General features: G+C 40.5%; 1 protein-coding gene across 1 annotated transcript in view; it reads left to right on the top strand.

Moving 5' to 3' along the window:
• The window catches only part of ROBO2 (roundabout guidance receptor 2), an 884,946-nt gene that overhangs the window by 832,598 nt on the left and 27,841 nt on the right, over positions 1 to 24,507 (top strand). Inside the window, 4 exon segments of the mRNA XM_033941714.1 lie at positions 4,269 to 4,550; positions 8,449 to 8,605; positions 16,528 to 16,788; positions 18,506 to 18,711. Coding sequence (XP_033797605.1) covers positions 4,269 to 4,550; positions 8,449 to 8,605; positions 16,528 to 16,788; positions 18,506 to 18,711 — 906 coding nt within the window.

The following is a 24,507-nucleotide window of genomic DNA, read 5'->3' as shown; positions in this document are numbered from 1 at the left end:
GCTTAAATTGGCATCAAAATCTTAGGCGCCTCCTATTTATGCCGGGGTTTTTTGGCTTAAATAGTTTGAAGTTTAATAGTGATTTGATACATCGCCTATCGTAATACTAAGCGATTTTACAAATAAATATCAAAAATTACTTGAGGACAAAGACAAAACAGTGCCTAAGTCCAATTTATGTGCCCACGATCTACCCATTGCCACACCCACTTTCTGTTAGGCACCCATCGAGTTAGGTGCCTACCACCCGATTAATTTTAATTTTTGCCGGTTATGAGCTCATTATTACTACTACTTATCACTTATATAGCGCTGAAAGGCCTACACAGTGCTATACATTTTAACATTTATAGACAGTCTCTGCTCAGAAGAGCTTACAATCTAAATTGGACAGACAGACATGACATATAGGGTTGGGGATGCAGAGCCCAAGGTGAGAGGAGTTGAAAGCACTCTCAAAGAGGTGGGCTTTTAACTGGAGCTTAAACACATTAACGACGCTGATTAAGCTAAGTTAAAAATTAAACACCCATCCACACACCCCCCTTATACAAAACTGTAGCACAGTTTTTAGTGCTGTTCATGGCGGTAACAGCTCCGATGCTCATAGTATTCCTACCACCATAGCCGGCGCTAAAAACTGCATTACAGTTTTGTAAAAGGGAGGGTAAGTTAGATGCCTAGATCAGCTAGGCGCCTAATTTCAAATGCCATCTATTAAATCTGGGCCAAAATGTATACATATTTTTATTTCATGACATTTGCATCAGATTTATAAGGAAAGGTCCTGGAAACAAAAGTACTCATGGACTTTTGTACCTGCCGTTGGGGAAAATTCTATATACAGCACCAAAAGTTAGACACCGTAAAGATTAGCACTAAGCCCCTTTTCGATAAAGGGCAGCTGACCTTTATAGAATACCAACTTAGTGTGCAGGTTGCATCTATTTATTTATATACCATTTATATCCTAAGTGGTCTTACATTCAGGTACTTTATCATATTTCCCTATCTGTTATGGTAGGCTCAAACTCTTATCTAGTGTAGCTGGGGCAATGGGGGGGGGGAATTAAGTGACTTGCCCAGGATCACAAGAAGCAGCGAGGGATTTGAACCCACAACCTCAGGGTGCTGAAGCTGTAGCTTTAACTACTGTGCCACACATTCCCCCCACTAACTTTCGGCATCGGACTTACACTTGATAAAACTCCAGTGCCCAAAGTTAGGTGCAGATCAGCAATATTCTATAATTTGGTGCCTAACTTTTGGGAATGCCCATGACCTGCCTATGCCCCTCCCATGGCTAGGTCAGATGTTCATAGGACTAGTTAGCACCGCGTATAGAATAGGGTAAAGGGGAGAGCTGAGTGGAAATTTAATCAAGCACCAGTTAGGTTGCGTATGAATCTCATTTACAAAATAGGAAAATTCGATCACGTTACCCCGCTTCTTAAGGAGGCTCATTGGCTCCCAGTCACACACCGTATAGTTTATAAAATTCTACTGCTCTCATTTAAAATCAAACTCTCCCATTTGCCCTTATTTTTAGACAAATTACTAATTCCTCAAAGTTCTCCCCGTACCTTACGTTCTACGGACCAAAAACTCCTTTTCATCCCTTCTCTAAAAGAATCTTATTATACAAGGAAAACCAATTTTGCTATAACAGCTCCTACTTTATGGAACTCTCTTCCTCAATTTCTTCGGGATGAAACTAATTTACCTAAATTCAAAACTAATCTAAAAACTTTCCTATTCAAGGATGCTTTCAACAACCCTTAACCACTCATATTCACTTACTTACTCATCATTGTCCTAAAAGCTCCCCTTTATTTCAGCGCATATCTTTTATACCATGCACCCCTGTCCTTCATGTTCTATCCCTTCCTTCTATCTCATTTCCTCTAATATTATGTAACTTTTCCCTTCCTTCCCATCTCTCCTCACGGTCATGTTTGTTCAGTATATGTCTAATATGTTTTCGCATATTTCTCAAACACCCCATTAACTAGCTCTTACTCTCCTATTTTAAATTTTTTTTTATATTGTTAACCGGTCAGATATTTGTTTTATGATCGGGATATCAAAAATCAATAAACTTGAAACTTGAAAACTCAGCTCTGTGTGCAAATTCTAGCGCCGAACTGTCGGCACTATAAATAGAATCCAGGGATTTATATCCAACATTTTGTTGGAAAATAGCATGCCCAGATTTGAAATCTCAGTTTACAAAATTTTCAAAACTTGCCTTCAGGTGATGCTCTTCTGCCCATACCCATGTAGTGGCCCCTTCTGTGCTTTGTCAGATTGGGGAAGGGGATTTTTCAGAGAGACAATTTATATCAGTAAATGACTAAACCTTTTGACTGTAAAAAGCTGATCAAATAATGGTGCTGCTGAAAAAAAAATCTATAAAACAGCACATTCTAAAGATAACCAAGCAGCTGAACTAAATAAAACAAGTTTTTCTTTATAAATATCTTATGATGGACAAACAGCCTCAATGCTTGATTAGAGTAGATGCTCAGATGAAAATGTAGCATTTCATATAGTAAGTACCCTGATGAATACTATTAGAACCATGTTTTGCTTTTTAGTGGATTTCAAACTGCCTGTGAATCGACTTCTGAGAAATTACAAAATAGTGAGAAGCAGTTTTAAAAAAACAACCACCAAACACATCAATCTTAGCCTGAAGGAACAGAGACTATCTGAATCAAAACAAATCAAAGAAATGATTATTCTTTGGAACAGTTGCCCCATGAGAAAGTCCAAGGGCTAGAATTCTGCTTCCTGAACTAACTCATTGATTATCGATTAAGAAGCTTTGTAATCCTTCTGTAAGTTTAGCACATGACTCCCACAGACAGTTTTTTATTGCATGTTAAATGCTGCCTTTACTGGAGATGATGAAAGGCTGAAGAGCGTGAAGGTTTCTTCAGCAAAACTTTACACCTCTGCTTAAAGTTACAGCTTTTTGATAACTCATTAGAGAAATTGTTAAACAAAATGAAGAGAGCTCAGCACTGAATAATGAAGCCAAAAGAAATATTTATATTTAAATGTAAAATCCATAGATGTGTTAAATGTTTTTGAATGGGTAGTAGATATTTTATACAAGGTTAAAAAAGTATTTTTTGCAAGGTTTCATTTTAACCATAATGATTAACTACCATATACTGTATATTCAAATATAAACTGGGATTTTGGGGCCAAAAAATTGGCCCAAAAATGAGGGTCCCGGTTTATATTCGGGCCAACGCCCCATCCCAGAATTATTGCAGGCTCTACAACCTGTCCCCCCTCCCTGCCCTGCCTTCGTTCCTCCTCTGCTGATCCCTGGTGGTCCAGAGGTGCAGCGGGCAGGAGCAAGCTTTCGGTGCTCCTGCCCAGCTAACCCGGTCAGTGGTTGCTGCCGCGAGATTGTATTTCTTCAGCCGCTTAGCGGCACCAAGCAGGAGTGCACTTTGGCACTCCTGATCTATGCTGAGCAGCTTCATGACTAGTTCCTGCAAATTCTGGGGCTGGGTGCAGAGCCTGGCAGGGCACTTAAATATTAAGCCGCCTGTCTTATATTCGAGTCAACCATTTTTCCTTCTTTTTTTGGGGGGGAAATGGGGGTCTCGACTTATATTTGGATCGACATATTCAAGTATATACGGTAGTATCTTTTTCATTGTGCTATTATAAATTCTGCTTTTATATTTTAATATCTTTACAATGGATTTATGTCTTGAAATATCTTCATTGTAACTTATTGCATTTTCATCTAAAGAATCCTTGACAGTTTTTCTTGGCCAAACATGAAATATTTCTTTAGTCCTTGGTTTCTGAAAGAGGGAGAAGGTGAGGTTAGATATAGAAGTATTCTTTGATTTGTGGATTTACACTTTTCATCATTCCGTCATAGTTCAGAGAGCATGTTCACTTCTCACATGGCATGAACATTTGAAAATAGCCTTGGGTAATACAATATTCCAAACTTCAACTTTCACAGCTGAAGGTACTGAATGGAGGGAGGAAGAAAAAGAAAAGGAAAGGAAAGATGGTTTTAGGCAGTGAAACATGAAGGACAAGTAGTAGGCCTGTCACAGGAGCTGATAGCTTTGTGATGGTTGTATATCATCTTCTCTTGGTTGGCTCATAGGCCTTTGTGTCAGCTGAAATGCAAACGTACTGGATGGCACATTATTTTTCATCTTAAATTTTGAGTATTCCAGGCTGTTTGTGCATCACTGATTAGTTTCATTCCCCTATATTCTCCACAGATGTGCTGCCAACAATGCCAGGCCAAGGAGATAAAACAGCCACAATGCTTTCCGATGGGGCTATATATAGCAGCATTGACTTCTCCACCAAGTTGAGCTATAACAGCCCAGGTCATATAACACAGACCACACCGTATGCTACCACCCAGATTCTGCATTCAAACAGCATCCATGAGTTAGCAGTTGACTTGCCCGACCCTCAGTGGAAAACTCCAGTTCAACAGAAGACTGATTTATCAGGATTAGGTTATTCTCTGCCTGATCAAGGCAAAGGAAACAATGGTAAGTTCATTTTTTGTTAATATAGCAGTTTCTGCTGTTAATTCTTCAGCCTCTTAATTATTTCTCAGACTTTACTGTTACTAATATCATGGTTTTGCATGCATTCCCTACTCTGGTTGGCTGCGGTCATCCCAGTCCCTTCAGGCACTTTCGTCCAGTTGGCTTCCTTTGCTTCTCACCACCTACCCAAAAGTGTAGGCCAAACTTCCATCCATGTCCTTCGGTCCTTCCAAGTGGCTTGGTCACGCTGAAATATCCTGGCTCTGCCGATGCACAGGTCCCTGCGGACCTTCCCACCACTGGTCACTCTGGTCCTGCAGGTGCACAGATCCCTACGGACTTTCCCTGCACCAGTCACTCTACCAGTGCACAGGTCTCTGGAGTCCCTCCTGCCACCGGTCGCTTTAGCCCTGTCGGTGCACAGGTCCACGCAGACCTTTCTGCCACCGGTCACTCTTGCTCTTGAGGGCTTACTAGGAGTTAGGCACTCCTCTTCCTGAGGGACACCCTTGAGTATATGCTCTTTTCCTCTGGAGGGTCTTGAATAGGATCTTTGAATAGGGTGAGAGGATGCTTACACAGAACTCTTGGAGTTCTATAACAGGAGGAAGAGACTTCCCCCACCTCTCTTCCTGAGTCTTTCCCCAGTCCTTAAGGTCTCTTATTAGCTTCAGAGCTCTTTTATCTCTGTAATAAGTATGTATGCAAATAAATATGCAAATCAGTTCCTATAGATGCAAATAAGTCCATTCTCTCTTCTGAACTGTCTTTCATCAACTTTTACCCTGACCAAGATGTCCCTGTTCAGAAGGATAAGGGATATCTGGGTTCTGCCACCATCCTCCTAGTCTTTCTGTGCTGACTAATACCTCATATAGGACCCCATTCCTATCAGTCATTTCCCTCTCCCCAGGGGCTGGTCCACAAGTGGATGACCACAAGTGGATAAGGCGACCCGTGATCCTTATGTTCCTGGGATGGAATGTACACCCCCGTCACACCTACCTTCACCAGAAAATATGTTTTGATTCTTCTTTAGTGATCAGGTTTCTTATATATCCATTTACCGAAGCGCAGGTTCCTGTTTCAAATTCCTCTGCATCGCTTATACTGCTTTAATTGCTAACTGCATGTTGAGCATGTGCCTGTGCTGTGAACTAATCACATGATGCCGCTGTGACCTTTGCCCTTTAACCCTTAGCCGTACTTTACATTCCCGACTACCGAATGGCTGAGGGATTATCTAATAGAATGCCACACAACCAGTCACAGGATTTCAGCACTACCAGCTCTCACAACAGCTCAGAAAGAAGTGGCAGCCTCTCAGGTTGGTTTTGTTCCTTGTAAGGCAATAAATGTTTGAGTTTCCAAGCGGCTTGCTCTTCAGTATATTCTGACGAGTAATATAGTATTTATAACTTTACTGCGACCCTTATGTGATGCTATGCAACAAATTTTAAACAGGTGCAAGGATATTCCTGCTTCATAGAGCTTAATAACTAACCACGGAATTCTATATATGACCCTTTGAATTGCACCTAAAGTTTGAGCATGTGCATCTTAATTGAATGATGAGCCAATTAGCTTCTTAACAATTGTTTTTAATTTAAATTTATACATGTAAATTTAGGCATGGGATCTGTACCTAAAATTTATATGTGGTTCCATAAAAAGGGGCACGGAAATAGTAAGGTCATGGGCGGATCAGGGTTTTTCCTCAAAGTTATATGCATAATTCTAGAATAAGGGGTATCTGCACCTAATGTATCAGAAGCAAGACAAACTTAGATTTCATATCTCCTAGTCCTTAAAACCTCTAGGCCTGTCGAATTCAGATATAGAGAATGAAATGGGGGAAAAATTATGACCCTGTGAGCTCGGACCCTGTCCTCGCCCCCGCAAACTCAGTCCTTGCCCCCACAAACCATCTGATTTCATCCGCACAAGTTATGATTTTAAATTGAATTTATTTTATTAAAGTATAAAAAGAAACAATGTTCTGTACAATTGTCGTTTTATAAACACAAATAATACAGAGCAAGAATCAACAAAACCCCTCTCTTCCCTCACCTCCCCTTCACAAATATCCCCTCCACTGTCGAGAATAAGCCAAAATTACTACAGAATCAAATCTGAATAAGCCAAATTATTACAGAGTACTACACAGAAAAAAATCATGCTAACAGAATACCGCAGTCACACATGACAGGAATAGTGTTAGGGAAGTGCAACTAGGGCAACTGCTCCCTGGTCAGAGAAAGCCCTAAGCAAACTGGAAGCTAAAGAAGCACAGCCTGGGCTTTGCGGTCCCCAGTTACGTCTGCCACCAGCTCTAGCAGGATACAAGTTTCAAATCTGATATATTCTAATCACAAAAATAGAAATAAAATTATTTTTTGCTACCTTTTGTTGTTTTGTCATTTTATTTTTCAAATCATGTCAGTCTCAGGTGTTGATCTCTGTTTTCTTTTGTCTTCTCTTAACTCACTTGCCAGGGTCTCCTGACCATTTGACATTTCTTCTTTCTCCATGCTCACCATCCATCTTCTATCTCTATGTATGTATTGTTACCCATGTTCACCATCTCTATGTCTCCTATATGTCCCTTTCTAGTATTTCCCTTGTGCCCATCTCCCTGCCTTCATCATAATTCTATGATCTCCTTCCCCTGTGTATAGTATCACTCCTCTATATCCCTGTACCCCCCTGTACAGCATCTTCCTTCTGCGCTCTTATTATCCCCCAGATCTAGCCATCTTCTCTCTGTATCCATTTTCCCTCCCAAGTCTAGTATTACCCCTCTGTATCCATATACCACCCAATGCAGCATTCCCCTTTTTATCCCTATTCCTATGCTCCTATAAATACCCACCATCTTTCCTCTTTATATATATGCCCCTGTGTCCAACTTCTCCCCTCTCTTACACCAATGTGTCTCTCACACTCTCTCTTTCCTCCCTCCCTCTGCTAGGTTCAATATTTCACTCACTCTTCCTTCATCCCCTTGGTTCAGCTTTTCTCTTTCCCTTCTCTCTCTTCCTCCCTGCAGGTCCTGCATCTTTCTCCCTTCCCTTTAGCCCCCTCCCCAGGGGTCTAACACATCCCTTCAGCACCCAGAAGTGTGTCTGGCACCTTTCTCTTCCCTCCAGCTCCACTCCAAGCACCTATCACTTCCCCCCAGACCATATCCAGCAATTCTATCCCTTCCCTTCAGGTCCAGCAGTCCAAGCAACACCTCCTCCACTTTGTGAGTGCAGCAGCTGCCCCCATCATGAGTCCAGAAGCCCCCCTCTCTCCCTATCTAACGCAAGTCCAACAGCCCCACTCCCTTGCTCCAGATCATGGGTCAAAACCGGCAACTACCCCCTAAAAAACTGTGACTCCCCTGGGTCAGCCCCTTTGCACCTCTTGGGGCTGGCCTACCAGCCTCTTAGAAGCTTCATGGAAGATGAGGCAATATCACATGCAGGGCTGCTCTGGGACCTTCGGATATAACTTCTGGTTTCTTTTCTATGTATTTTTGTCTGTCATCCGCTTTCTGCGACATCTTGTAATTTTTTCTCATACCTGAGAATTCAAGTCATATATGGAAAGTATGTTCTGTTTATAGTCAGATTCAGTGTATATCATGTTTGGAATTTTGTCTTTTCATTTATATGTCAGTCTTGGGATCTCTATTGAACAATAACAATGTGAGGGTGTAACAAACTCCCTCTCAAAAAAAAAATCCATGCATGATGACAGTTCAGGGAAGTTGACGAACAGTTTGTGTGGTACTCTTTCTGCAGCAAAACTTTCCATGCTTTGTGAACTTCATTTCAAATATTGGCTCCAAATTTATTTTGCCAAATGTAATAGTTGTGCTTCATCTTCTACTTTCACTTGCACTTGCTTGTAGGTGGAAAAGGTGGTAAAAAGAAGAAAAATAAAAATAGCACCAAACCCCAGAAGAACAGTACACCTAACTGGGCTAATGTTCCACTTCCCCCGCCTCCAATTCAGCCACTACCGGGAACAGAACTAGAACATTATGGACTGGACCAACAAGAGTTAGGGTAAGGATGTTTGTTTTACATTTATTTTTATTATGATTATTTTATTGTTTTTGTGTGTTTAGTTGTCAGTGGTGAAGAATAATAGTTTACCAATAAAGCAGTACAGTACTCCACCAAAATTCACGGTGGTTCCGTTCCAGAACCCCCGCAAATTTTGAAAAACCACGAATGCAGTTTTTCGCCTGTAAAGAGGCAGGAGAGGGCAGCTGGAGCAGGTGAAGAAAATCACTCGCGGTCTGCTCCGACCGCCTCTTCCTGTAGTAAAGTTAAGCTACACCAATCAGGAGCTGCTTTGACTCGCACCTGATTGGTGTAACCCAACTTTACTACAGGAAGAGGCGGTTGGAGCAGACCGCGAATGATTGATTCCACGAACCGCAAATTCACGGGGGAACACTGTATATAAATGTGTATAAGTAAATACATTCAAAATAAGCTAACATCTTGAAATCAAATTATACGTCAACAAAAACAATGTTGGAGTTACATACTACGTGTTTTCTGTTTGCATCTACTGTTTTCTTGAAACAATTTGTCTAACCCGTGTCCTAACTCAGCTATGTAGTGGGTGGGATTGTTGACACTTGTCTCCCCACCTAGTGCTGCTTTGTTTGACAGTTTGAACCATTTAGGACCCCGCGATTTCACCCTAGTTCAAATCGCAAGATGGCTGGAATGGCTTCAGATGAGAAAGATGTTGACAGCTTGCAGAAACCTAAGTTGCAAGTAATTTCTACGCTGTCATTTGAAATGAAACCACAAACAAGGGACTCTACGTGCTTAATGTGTTTAAGATTTTCAGGTTGTCAAAGCCTAATTATATAGATGCCAAATATTAAAGTGCCTGCAGGCTTGCAAGCTGATTTTCAAGGGGGAACTCCCTTTAACTTTGATTACTACGAAGGTGGAAAGAATGCAATGTAAAGAACACATGAGAATTTCAAACAGGAATTCACCAGACTTGTTCTAACTGCACCTAGCTTGTCTCTTTCCCCCCATGGGTCACAGTATGTGCACTGTGGGCAAAATAAGAGAGCAGGCATTTTTTTTTCAATGGGTAATCTCCTGCTTGACTTCAGAAAGCCCATGGAAAATTGTCCTTATTGCACATTATTTAATAGATATGGTTTCCATAACACGTGATGGAAAGAAAGTCCTTTTGAATAAACTAAGCAAAACTGTAAGGAGCATCTGAGGGGATGTGGCACTGTTAAATGATATTTCTGTACATGTGCTCTGTAAATTAAACTTTTCTCAGAACTGCTCTTTTCTGACCTTTATCCTTGCAGACACTGTAAAGCAAAATCTTTGGTGGGATTGGTCAATACGATCAATATCTCTTGGTAGTTTCCTGACGCCCATGGTTGACTAGAGGAATCTAAGTCAATTCTATATTCAGTTTGACTTTAAAAGTTCATTCAAAATACATGCCAATATTCTTCTCCTTGGCCTTTTCACAGTTTAGAAAGAATTGTGTTAGCCCAGTATAGGAAACGGAACTTCAGCAGTAGGTATTAAATAAACAGAAAAAAATGCAAATTGAAAGGATGGCATTCTAGAAAGCCTTAGTTCAACCTTCAACTCCACATTTTTCTTTTAGGAAATGGCACCTTTGTGCACCCCCCAAAAAAAAAAAAAAAATATATATATATATATATATATATTTTTTTTTTTTTTTTTTTAAATCACTGATCAACTTTGAAAAATAGAACAATTTGATGACTGTACAAGAATTTATCTCCAAAGAGCTTCATTTTCTAAATTGTGAAGTGATTTTGCAAATGTGTAAATAGGCCCAGATTGTATAAATGGTGCTTAAAGTTAGGTGCGGTAGAGGTTTTTACCGTGGGTCAGCAAGATAAATGCTTCGGAGCGTTTATCTCACCAGTCTGTGGTAGAAATCTCTACCATGGCTTTGTAAAAGGAGTTCTTAATTAGCTGGTAGGTGCCTCTTTAAAGATGCCTTTACTCTTTAGTACCAGCTTCCGCTTCCGCTTCTGAAGTGATCCCCATCCTAATGTTTTGCCACTCCCCATTTACCTTCCTTTTTTATTAATTTTACTTCGATGTATTTTAAACAACCTTTCCCTCCCCAGCTTCCCTTTTGTTCCATGTACGTCAATGTGAATTCGTCTAACATTTTTAATATTTAATAAAATATTGCTTTTATTTACCTATTTTAATTGTTTTCTACAATCTTTTTATATTGTACACCGTTTAGACACTTGTTTTGATGGATGGTATATCAAAAATAAAGAAACTTGATCTATTCTGAGGCACCTATTAGCAAGTAGGCATTGTTACGGGTAGATTTGGGGCAGGTTTTTGACTGTTGTTTGACTTAAACACACTCATTTAGGACAAGAAAATCCTAGCCTAAATGGAAGTGTGCCTATGGTTTCAATGCCAATTGGCACCTGATAGGCACAATTCTATAAATGACGCTGAGTGAATAATTAACAATTGCACTCAACGGTGCCTAGAAGTTAGACACCATTTATAGAATCAGAGCCACAGTGCAAAATAGCTGGAAACATGCAAAAATGGCATAGTGAGGGTGAGTAGCGCCCCTCCCCCACCCTCTTCTCCCCACCCCCGCTCCTTACCGACCCCCCTGACCCTCACCATGTGCACCCCCTTCCCTGCCCTTATACATATTTAATTTTCCAAGGGTGAGCAACCTTATGAACTTGCTGCCCATGTCATGTCAAATATCCCTCTGACGTCACTTCCTAGGCATGGAGCTCGGAAGTGATGTCAGAAAGAGGCAACACTAACGCGGACAGCAAGTTTCTAATGCTGCTCACACAGGGAAAATTAAAGAGGTACAAGGGAAGGGAAGGGGCGCACTATGAGGCAAGTGAGGGTCAGGAAGGAGCCGGGGGGTGGAGGAGCGGGAGCGGGGAAGAGGATAGGTGCCGGCACCCCTACCAAGACAACCCCCCCTTTACTATGCCACTGGTTTTATATATATATATATATATATTTTGCCCAAAAACTCAGCACGAACTGGAATGGCAGTTTGCACAATTCTATAAAAGGTATGTGTACATTCTAAGTTCAAGTGTGAATAATGACTTTATGCACACACAATTAGGCCAAGGAAAACCAGCCCTAAATACCTGCAACTAACCTGTGCGCAGTTTGGGCGTCTTCTATAATATTGCAAATAACTTTTTGGGAATTCTCAAGATCCACCCATGCGTCTCCCTGGCCGTAACCTCCTTTTCAGATCTGTGCATTAGAATTGGCATGCAGCACTTTATAGAATGCGCCTACCAAGTTCTGTGCATAATTAGTGCCAATTATTTTCAATTATGAAGTGGTAATTACCAATTATTGACACCAATTAGGCCTGTTAAACAATTAAGTTGTATGCACAGATCAGCTAGCATATCAATTTGTGCACACAGTTTAAGGTGCCATATATAGAATTTGAGGGTAAATGCACATATTTGAAGTCCCTTTGTAAAAGTGCATTTTGCAGTGATATTTTCCTGTGGCTTTTTATTTTAAAATTCACTTTAATGAGTTTCCTGAATGGAAATTCATACAAAGCAACTTTTTATTGCCAAAAATTGGGAGCAACAAAAAGCCAGTGAAAAGGCTTCACTGTCACATTTTTTTGCTGGAATATCCGCCCTCTGGAGGTTTGCTTAGGTTTGGCAAGATCAGATGAAAATCTGCCCCAAAACTTGCTATTGCAATCTCTTGGAAGGGTTTTAGATCAGTTTAGGTATAGGCATTTTATTATGCCGATGACATCTCTGTTAGTCTATTCTTTGTCACAATTTTGGTTAGAAACTTTGGGAAGTATCCAAAAGTGTATTACATATTGAGAACTGAATTATTGTTCATCGTTTAAAAATCAACAAATTGAAAACTAAGGGCTTCTTTTACTAAAGTTCACTAGCGTTTTTAGCGCACGCTGCATTGCTGCGCGCGCTAATCCCACGCTACATGCCAAGAACTAACGCCAGCTCAATGCTGGCATTAGCGTCTAGCGTTCGCGGCAATGCAGCGCACGCTAAAACCATTAGCGCAGCTTAGTAAAAGGAGCCCTTTGGGTAGGTTTTACTAACAATCTAAGGTATATCAAGGATCTATTTTCATCCAGCTCCTTATCCCTTCCACTCAGCTTCTGCTCTCCTTATCTTCCCCTTCCATTCCGTGTCTGCCCTCCTTCTCTCCCTTACTATCCAGGTAATGCCCTCCTATCTCCACTTCCTTCCAGGCTTTGCTCCTCTCCTTCTTCCACCCAGCTTCAGTCCTCCTATTCCCCATCCATCCAGCCACTGTTCCCTCTCCTCCTTCCACCCAGATTCTGCCCTCTCTTTTTCCCCGTCTTCCATCCAGCTAAACCTCCTCTCTGTCCCCCCAGTCTAGTGTCTGCTCTTCTCTGTCCCCCTCTTTCCACAGGCCTACTCAGCCACCCCTATCATTACTGCTGCTTCTTCTCCTCTACACCAGTAGCAGCAGCAAAGCAAGTTGCAGCCACTGTGGGTCCATACTTTTCATCCATATAGTTTCCAGCTGTGCCTCAGAAAAGGGGGACAGGAATATCAGCTGTGTGGATGAAGAGTCTGGCTCCAAGTTGCTGCATCTTTTTTTTCTGCAATTCAGTTTTGGAACTGTTGTCTTAGGCACATCCAAATGCTTTTATAATCTGGCACTAAACGCACACCAGTGTGGCAACTACTTTGAAACACCAAATTAAAGAATTACCCCCTTTATGCTCAGTCTTTTTTTAAACTCTTTATTAATTTTCCATTCAAAAACAGTGCATTAAAATATACATACAATTGACTTCAAGACAACACTTACAATCGATCAAATAAATACTACAAAACATCCCCCCCCCAATTCAAGAACCAAAACAAATGCATACAGTAAAAATCATAAACAGCACTTTCATTTGGTCAATGAATACAGCAAAATATAATACCTCCCCCCCTCCCTGGATGTGTAAATCAAATAGGAAATAAGGGGATAATCCAGCTAATCAGTGTTAACAAAATTTTTCAATGGACCCCACGTTAATTTAAATAGCTTATTATTACACAAAATTTCTGAATTCATTTTCTCATATTTGTAACATAAACATAAAGAACCCCACCAAAAGGAGAAATTAAGTCTATCCCAATTTTTCCAGTTTTTGGTAACCATTTGCATGACTATCCCTGTCACTATGGCAAATAGTCTACTTTTATATATATCCAATGGCGGTTTAGGTGCTCAGTCTTGATTAAACTACTTCCTTAGGATTTATGTCATCCCTACTGTCCTTCACCAGTTCCCATTCTGTTTGATCTTCCACTAAAGCCTGTAGACGCCTTAGATATCTAGCAATGATTATTGACTACCAATTACCTCACACCTCACAGATCTCTAATGTTTAATAAAGTATTTTTTGTGTGTATGTTTGTCCTAGAACTACTGTGTTCTGACTGTAGGTATTTTAGTAACTCAACCTTCCACACATACTTTTGATTTCCCCTCTCGATTACTGTAATGTTGTCTATACTGGTATTTTTCAAATAAATTTGAAAAGGCTTCAATCCCTTCATAATAAAGCTATTCATCTTTTGTGCAAACCTGAAAGTCAGATCATGTCATTTCTCTTCTGTTGTAGCTTCCTGTTCAATTTAAGATCAATTTTAAGATTCTTGCCCTTGCTTACAAGATGGTTTATGATGGTACTCCACTCTGTCTGTCTTCCTTGACAATCACCTTTCTGCCCATGTGTCCTTTTAGACTGTACAATGATCATTGTGTTCTTCTTCCTACCCCAGCACCTGCTCATCTGCTATAGTCTATTAGGCAAACTGCTTTTTTCCCTTCTGGAATGAACTACCTATCATATAAGAAATTTGGAACTACTCAACTAGCTTTTGAGGGTCTGGGTTTGGGGCCTTAATTTTCCTGTAGATTATGATTTGGTATTTTTCCCCCCTTCCCCTCTGAGCTGATTGTGTAGTTTCTTTGCTATTACAGAATTGATTTCCTTTCCATATTCCCTGTATTTTTAACACATAAAGGGCCCGATTCTTTATATGTTGCTAAAAAATCAGTGCTGACTAGTCCAACTAAGCGCGAACCTATAAAAGTTTGGTGCACTGCATAGAATCATGCTTAGCACCACCTGAGCGGTGTTAGGCATTGCTGGGTGTCCTAACTTTTAGGCGCACCGTATCTGTGCCAGGGTTTTCTTGGACTAAATGCCTGTACCTAAATTAGGTGCAAAATGGCATCTAGGTCAAAAACAGGTGCCTAATTTAAAAACACACCCATGATTCGCCCCTTAACCATGCCCACTTTTAGGTAGGTGCTTTGGACTAGGTGCATACCACTTTGTGGTAAGCGCCTACCAAGTTGTGTGACTAACTTTCAATTAAGTCCAATTTAAAGCTCTTAATTAACAATTATCAGCACCAATTAAACCTATTAGTTAAGTTAGGAGCCTACCAAAACCCTTGTCCACACTCTCATCACCTCGCACTTGACTACTGCAACGTACTTCTCTCAGGCCTCCTTCTCTCACCTCTTCAATCCGTTCAAAATTCTGCTGCACGACTCATATTTCGTGAGAGCTGCTATTCTCACTTTGCCCCTCTCCTCAAGTCACTTCATTGGCTCCCCATCCATTTCCAAATACAGTTTAAAATCCTCTTGCTCACTTACAAGTGCATTCATTCTCAAGCCTCCCAATATCTCTCCTCACTTATCTCCCCCTATGCTCCCCCCCCCCCAGTGATCTCCGTTCATCAGTCAAGCCTCTCTTATCTATACCCTTCTCTTCCACTGCCAACTCCAGACTCTGTCCCTTCTTTCTTGCGGCACCGTATGCCTGAACAGGCTGCCTGAATCAATACATCGTGCTCCATCCCTAGCAGTATTCAAATCCAAGCTAAAAGGCCATTTTTTAAAAAACTGCTTTCAACTCTTAACTCTCACTCACTGCTGTCAGATACCTGTACTTACTGTATCATTTCCTCTACCATTATCTCCCCAACCCTGAAATGTTCTGTCTAAATTAGATTGTAAGCTCTTCTGAGAAGGGATTTTCTATTGTATGTTAACATGTACAGCGCTGCGTACACCTTTCAGCGTTATAGAAATAATAAATAGTAGTAACTTACTATACACTATAGACCAATGGTTCCCAACCAGGCCAATCGGGTTTTCAGGCTAGCCCTAATGAATATGCATGAGAGAGATTTGCATATAATGGAAGTGACAGGCATGCAAATCTGCTCCATGCGTATTCATTAGGGCTATCCCAAAAACCCAATTGGCCTGGTGGTCCTCCAGGACAGGGTTGGGAACCACTGCTACAGACTCCATAGCAAGGTGAATTTTCAGGCTATAAATAATGAATGTACATAAGATAGATTTGTATATGTGGTTTCTAATGCAAATTTGTTTCATGCATAATCGTTGCAACTATCCTGAAATCCAGGTTGTTTTTTTTGTTGTTAAGGTAAAGAAGTTTGATCTCATGAACCTATGTCTGGAGTTTATCAACCCTAAGCATTAGAATAAATTAATTCGTAGTTTGGTGTTTTTAATGATGGAAAACAGGTGAATTGTTAATGTGTTATATTTGTTTAATCTGTTGCAGTAACATATTCACCTCACACAGAAAATGAATAAGCTCATTTCCTTTGCTAATTCTTCGATGAATCTACCCTAATAAACATTAGCAAACAAAATAATGAATTTTACTGCTGCTCATGCCAACTTGTTGAAATAAACTCATTAGTTAGTGTAAAATGAAATAATGAAGAAGCAATATTATGTGGAGAATCTCCAAAATAATGTAGTCCCTTGTTATTGTCTGGAACAATTTTTGTTAAGAAATATTTATTCTTGCCATTATTACTTTGTCCCTCTTGAAGGATCGTATTCTCTTTGGATTTTAGGTATGACAGTGATGGATGGTGTCCACCTCTTCCAATTCAGACATATTTACACCAAGGCATGGAGGATGAGCTTGAAGAAGATGATGATAGAGTCCCTACACCTCCAATTCGAGGGGTGGCCTCCTCACCTGCAGTCTCATTTGGACAACAGTCCACTGCAACACTAACACCTTCTCCACGGGAGGAGATGCAGCCCATGCTTCAAGCCCACCTTGATGAACTAACACGGGCCTACCAATTCGATATAGCAAAGCAAGCTTGGTGAGTGTCAGAGATGAGAAAATGCAGGGCAGTTGAAAAATGGAGCATAGCATTCTTATAATGTTATGTATATTGCTTTAATGGACATCATTACATTACATTACATTACATTAGTGATTTCTATTCCGCTTGTGCCTTGCGGTTCTAAGCGGATTACAAGTTAGAGGACTGGACATTTCCAGTAGCATTGCAGTACATGTAATCAAGAGTGTGTCCAGTTACAATTGTTAGTCTGGACTTTTCCAGGAGAAATTGATAGCAGGTAGTAGATAGTGATAGGTTGTTTAGACGAATAGAGATAATACTGTTCGGATTCAGGGTGTTGCTGGTGGTGGTGATGGAGGTGGTCGTGAGAACATTTTCTAATACTTTTGTGAGGTTATGATGATGGGAAGTGTTTTTTGAAGAGATGAGTTTTGATTTCTTTTCGGAATACTTTAATGTCTGTAGATTTGGTCAGTAGATTGGTGATGGTAGTATCGATCTTTGCTGCCTGTGTCGCTAAAAGGCTGTCGTATAGTTTCTTTCGTCGTGTTCCTTTGAGAGGGGGGTGAGTGAATAGGCTCTGAGTTCTCCTTAGTCTGTGTGAGAGGTTACGGTGTAGTCTGTTATTTAGGTAGTTGGGGGCTGTTCCATGTATTACTTTGTATAGTAGACAATAGAATTTGAACTGGGATCTTGCTTTTATTGGTAGCCAGTGTGAGTCTAGGTATGCTTTGGTGATGTGGTCATATTTGCCGAGTGAGTAGATGATTCTGAGGGCTGTGTTCTGAACTGTCTGTAATTGTTTTATCATGTAGTTTGGGCATGATAGGTATAGGCTGTTACAGTAATCTACAATACTTAGTACTAGGGATTGTACTACTATCTTGTATTGATCTTTGTTGAAGAATTTTCTTATTTTTCTTAGGTTACGTATTGTGAAGAAAGCTCTTTGGATGATTTTGTGGATTTGAGACTGCATTGTGCAGTTTCTGTCTAGATGTATTCCCAGGATCTTGAGTGTACTTTGCATTGGGTACTTGATTGTATTTAGTACATCAACAAGAAAAAAATCTCTAGCATTAAAAAAGCCACTCTATAAGGACAATGGAGTACAGTTCCTGTACTTTGTGAAGTCACAGTTATTGGTTTCCAATCCAGCCACACTACTGCAACAACCATGACTATTAAAGACAAAAAAGATTTATGGGGAAAGAGGAAGGAAGAAAGTCAAAACAAGTTCATTAAACAGTATCTCTGCCCTCAAAGATATTGTATCTCTTAGGCCGCAGCCCTTAGAAATTATTCTAAGCTTTTAAAAATTAATAGCCATATAAAGAGTTTACAGTAGATACCCTAATTTTATGTTTTTTAGTGAGCAGATAATGATAAATTGCAATGACAATAATTAATTATTAAACTCCACAACACATCTGCATGGTAAAGTATGCACAGGGATTTTAGAAAGAAATTCCTATTCATTTGTTGTTTCCCCTAATTTCAACCAGCCTGGTCTCTGTTTTCCCATAGACCGAAATATGCACATTGGGTATTTTTGACAACTAAAGGTAGGACAGTTTTCAATGTAGGAAATTTAGTCATGCAAATTCCTCTGAAAATTTTCTTCCCAGTCTACAGTAGGCAGATCTTTGTAGAGCAGTGCAGGATTACACAGCACAGCATTCAGTGGTCCTAGGCAAAACATGTTTCACATTTCATGTTTTCTTTCATATAGGCATTTTCAAGGCACGCAGCCACCCCAAGCTCCAATTCCACCACTGGGCTATGTATCGGGAACATTTCTGTCAGATTTGGAAACAGACATTCCAGATGACGATGAGGATGAAATAGAAGAGGAATCTTCAGAAGTTACTAGACCATTAAGAGGTCTAGAACACACACCTGGCTCTAGCATGGACAATCTAGACAGTTCTGTGACAGGTAAGCAACGGTGATGGCAATTTGATACTGGGTGTCAGTCCATTGTAGAAATCCAATATCCTACTTTGTAGCAGAATTTATTTAGGTCAACTTCATAATGTTTTAAAAATATTAATGGTAAATGCAAAGTTATAAGGTTGAAAAATATATTTGTTCTGTTGTAAAATAGGAAAATTTAAGGCATAAAAGGAAATGTTAGTTTTTATTTTGGCTTTCATTTTTAAAAAATATCTGTGCTACTGGGAAAACAAGTGTGTTATATGAAAAAAAATTTGCAACACATGGAAGGGATACATTCAACCCACGATGGTTAGCGTTTTTAAGCTGCGTACTGCCACGGGCTGAATTGAGGTAAACAATGCTATGCCATATCAAAGAAGTAGCACTGAATATCTGGACCCAGTGGCCATCCTGAATCTAACCACGTACCACTCACTATTCAGACTGGAATGTTGTTAGCTTGCTTAACTAGTTAGTGAACTGAATATACATAGTAACATAGTAACATAGTAGATGACGGCAGATAAAGACCCGAATGGTCCATCCAGTCTGCCCAACCTGATTCAATTTAAATTTTTTTTTTTTTTTTTTCTTCTTAGCTATTTCTGGGCAAGAATCCAAAGCTTTACCCGGTACTGTGCTTGAGTTCCAACTGCCAAAATCTCTGTTAAGACTTACTCCAGCCCATCTACACCCTCCCAGCCATTGAAGCCCTCCCCAGCCCATCCTCCACCAAACGGCCATATACAGACACAGACCATGCAAGTCTGCCCAGTAACTGGCCTAGTTCAATATTTAATATTATTTTCTGATTCTAAATCTTCTGTGTTCATCCCACGCTTCTTTGAACTCAGTCACAGTTTTACTCTCCACCACCTCTCTCGGGAGCGCATTCCAGGCATCCACCACCCTCTCCGTAAAGTAGAATTTCCTAACATTGCCCCTGAATCTACTACCCCTCAACCTCAAATTATGTCCTCTGGTTTTACCATTTTCCTTTCTCTGGAAAAGATTTTGTTCTACGTTAATACCCTTTAAGTATTTGAACGTCTGAATCATATCTCCCCTGTCTCTCCTTTCCTCTAGGGTATACATATTCAGGTCTTCCAGTCTCTCCTCATACGTCTTCTGGCGCAAGCCTCCTATATCTCTGCTAAAAGCTCCATCCACAGACTACCCTGATGCTAGGCTCCTCGCGCCTGCTTGGCATTGAGCCATTCGTTGAATGGCTGCACCGAGTTCTCGTGGGACTTATGAGAACTCACAGCAAAGATTCAGTGAGTGTCTCAGAACCTAGAAGGAGCGAGGAGAGATAGCTCATGCCCGATACACCGCTGGGCCGTGAGAACTTGAGGTAGTCATTCAGGGAGGAGCTCAGCATGGGGCAGGAGCACAGAAAGCTTGTTTCTGCCTGGTACACCACTGGACAACCAGGGATTCAAAAAGGTATGCAGGGGGAAATTGGAGGGAGGTAAAAAAAAAAAAAAAATTGGCAGAGTTGGATGGGATAGGAGACAGAAGGGATCCCTCCTGTTCTGGCCCACCATGTCATATGGCAGGCCCAGTGGAGGCCTACAGGACATTGGGAAAGTGGGGAGATAGGGTATGGGGCAGGGAGGGGGACTAGGTGCAGAGCCTGGCAGAGGAGAGGGGGGAGACAAGGTGATGAGCCTGGCAGGAAGGGATGGGGGCTGGGTACAGAGCATGGCAGAGAGAGAGGGGGGCTGAGTGCAGATCATGGCAGGGGAAGGAGGGGGGCAGGGCACAGATCCTGGCAGAGCACATTAATATTACCCCCCCTCTCCCGGCCTTATATTTGAGTCAACATTTTTCCTCCTTTTTGGGGGGAAAAGGGTGCCTCGTCTTATACGTGGATCAACTTATATTAGAGTATATACGGTAGGTGCCATTTTTTTTTCTTAAAATAGGTGACTGGTTACAAAATCATCCTCTATGTGACCTGACCAGTTGTGTGGGTAGATGATATAAAATAGTAGAAAAGTTATTTGGTAGCTGTGAATGGAGAATAATGACAACACTCTTCAGCCCTGCTTCTAACTGAGCTGGAAGTACAAAGCAATAGAAGGGAACCGTGAGGTAAAAAAAAAAACAAAAACATGGTTACTTAGTACTGAAAGTGTACAAGGTGGAAGCTTAGTATGTCAACAAGATAGCAAACCTTCAAGACTCATGCGCACATAATCCATAACTCAGTATAAACATTTCATTAATTATTGTAGGGGAGCAACAGAAAACCAAAATCCCAGTAGACATTGTTTACATCAGCTGAAGACAGGTTAAGTGTACCACTGCCACAACCCTATTTCAGACTGACTGTGCTAGATGCATCCTAAGCCCAGAAATTCTTATCTGTATGCAGCAGTTCAGGAAAACCGAGCACATTTCCAAGTGATGGAAGGGGTGGAATGTGACAATGATGAAACATCAGTGCCTGTAATTTCTCTCTGTATCCCTGGTTGTATTAAACAGCGAGATGCCCTGTCCTACTTGTCTGGTTTTTCCCTCACCCAAGGGCAAAACTGCTTGCCATGCTAATTAAGATTTAAGAACCTTGGCTACAGCACTGTGATATGGGGACCTGTTCTAAATGAAGGCTACAGAATAAAACTTTAAATATCTTGACTGCAGTAGCTAAACTTATTAATACACTGGCTTTGGATGTTAAGCTACTTTGCCTGAATTCCAAATATAATTCCCCTAAGGCTGTAAGTCTGCATATTTTTACATATCTTACTAATAGTCCTGAAGCTTGCTCATTAGAAATATATAGTGAAGGTTTACTGCAGCTATAATATGTAAGTAAATAGAAAAGAATTATTTGTATATGAACTTAGATGCATTAATGAAATAATGTACTTTTATATGCCTCCCCATGCACATTAAACAGCAATAATATGCGTTATATTACCATGACACATATTAGTTTAGGTTACTGTGAGAGACATAATAGTGAAATGCAAAGCATACAAATGCATGCAAAACACCTCATTATTATATAAGTCAAATACTGTATTTGGGGATGGAATCCTCTAGCTGTTGGGTACTGCAGGTAATCCAGAATGCTGCTGCATGAATGATTTTTGGGACATGTGACACCCCTCCCCTTTTGCGAAAATTACACTGGCTGTACAATTTTGTTTAAAGTTTTGGGTTTTTTTTTAATCTTTATTTATTTTTAAACTTATAATAAGTGTGATAACATATCCATACAAATAACCATAAATATATCACTTAATAATCAACAATGATACATATAATATTCTCTTATCTCCCCCCCTCCCCACCCTTATCTATCATATAATCAATACTTATACAACATGTAACAATAAAAATACCCTTCCTCCCACCCCATAATTGAACTTGTAAATTTAAGGGAAACAAGATTTTTCTAATCATTACAATACTTTGTTAATGGCTCCCAAATATCTTGAAATTTCCTGAAACAACCCTGTTGTATTGCAATAAGTCTCTCCATTTTATAAATATGGCATAAGGAGTTCCACCAAAAATTATAATTTAATCTATTCCAATTATATGTAATTTGTTGAATGGCAACCCCAGTGTTTTTAGCGCACACACCGGATTAGCGCACGCTACAGTGTGCGCTACCTGAAAAACTACCGCCTGCTCAAGAGGAGGCGGTAGCGGCTAGCGCGCACGGCATTTTAGTGCACGTTATTCCCCGCGTTAAGGCCCTAACGCACCTTTGTAAAAGGAGCCCTATAAGTCTTGTAAATAAATAAATAAATCCATATACCAAGAGTTTAAGTTCAATTTTTTTGATTTACTGCAAATATAAAACTGGAGTTAAAATCTAAGCGGTTTACAAAATATAAAAAGGGGAGATAACAAACACAAACAAATTAACAAATACAATACAAACATCTCCAGAAAACATAAAGGAAAGACCTGTGCATTAGTTGGTGCTACACCGACGAAAGCGCGCAGGACATTGGCATGCCGACAATTGCGCGCTGACATCTGCGCGCAGGATGAATGTGTGCCACTGGTTCCGCAGCTTTCATGCCTTTCCATTAGCATTCTGAGGGGGGTCTGGGGGACCCCCACAGTACACTTAGAACTGGTCACGCTCCCATTAGGGGGGTTGAGAGGGAGAACCCCCCCCCTAGCACACTGAAAATTGTTCTCTCGCTGTTCGAGAGTTTTCAGTGTAGTGGGAGGGGGTTTCCCCCTACACACACACCCTCAGCGGGAGCGCGAGCAGTTATAAGTGTAGTGGGGGTTTACACACACACACACACACACTCCCTCAGACCGCTAATAGTAATGCGTAAAAGCGGCAGAACCGACAGCGCACATTCAACCTGCGCGCAGATGTCGGCCTGCGATTGTCGGCGCGCCAATGTCTGTCACACTTTTGACGTACCACCTTGGTAGTTTGCAAATAGAACTCATCCAATGTATTGGGAGCTATATGAGTAAATTCCAGAGCTTGGGGGCCACTACTGGGAAGGCTCGGTGGCGGGTATCACATCGTACAATTAGTGATGCTCCTTGAGAGGACCTTAGAGGTCTCGACAGTGTTATAAAGGGCTAGCTTGTTCTTTAAGAATTCTGACTCATTTTGCCTGAGGACCTTGAAAATCAAACATACAGTAGAGATTTAAATTTAGCCCTGTAGCGTACTGGTAACCAGTATAGTTTGTGCAGTAAGGATGTAATGTGGTCCTTTTGTAATGCATCTTAGTAAAAGAGCCCTTTCAATTTCTGGATTATATTTTAATACAAAGCTCAAACAATAAATTAAGGAAGTTACATCGAAACAGGAAAATGCTTCAGAATAGTTCATCTTTTAGTGAAATATCTACTAATCATTTAGTAATTGGCCACAAAAATTTGGCTGTGATTGAAGAGTAGGATATGTAGTATAAAAACAGTGGCTAGTTCACCAAAAGGTGAATTTTCTGAGGCCTTTTTCTCCTTTTTAGTGTAATTTGTTGTTTGAACTTTGACAAAACAAACAAAAAGTGAATTAGTAAAATGATAAAAATTAAAAGCTAACAAGTTTATCGATTCCATGAGTCTATTCAAGACAATCCAACAGTACAAGAGAAACAGGGAATTTGACATGGGAAATGGTTAAAAACAGCATCGGTAGGAGAGGAGTCGAGCTGGCATCTTCATTGGATACATGAGAGGCAGCTTTATGTGGTGGCTTGGCTTATCACTATACCTTGAGGATTCTTCGTTGTTATGAGAAAATGAAAGTGAAATTGCAAGTTTCTTAGCCGAAACTTTCTGTTCCAGTGAATATACATTTTGCCCCTAGTGTAAGCTCGGGAGGGAGGTGTGAAATACGCCTTGGCAGAGTCACACTTGATGGTAAGCTTTGGAGGCTGATCTATCCCGCTGCAACCTCTGAGAGACTGGGATGTTAAACCTGGAAGCTCGTGTCAAAAGTCAATAGTACAGAGTTGGTGAAGTGGAATGTGGAGGATCTCTGGCTTTGGCGAATATTCTGAAATCAGAGAGAAGTCATCATGTGATCCCTTTGTAAGAGGCAAGATTTGGGGGTTCTAAGGTTGGTTTGATTTCACCAGCCCAAGGGTGGAAAAAGCCATAAAGTTAGTACTGGAACATATTTGGAAATATTTTTTTTTTATAGAATTGAGGGTATTCCTTCTGAGTTTGTTGCTGGAATTTACAAAACAGACAGTTGCTCAAATGACTGAGAACTTCATTTAAAGCTAGAAGCATTGGAGAAGTTGAATAGTAGAGAAGTTGCTGAACTTCACTAAGATGAGTGTCTAGCTC

The sequence above is a fragment of the Geotrypetes seraphini genome, chromosome 4 (genome assembly GCF_902459505.1).
Source record: "Geotrypetes seraphini chromosome 4, aGeoSer1.1, whole genome shotgun sequence".
Classification (NCBI taxonomy): Eukaryota; Metazoa; Chordata; class Amphibia; order Gymnophiona; family Dermophiidae; genus Geotrypetes; species Geotrypetes seraphini.
The sequence above is the reverse complement of the archived record's forward strand: the minus strand, read 5'-3'. Positions and strand labels throughout refer to the sequence as shown.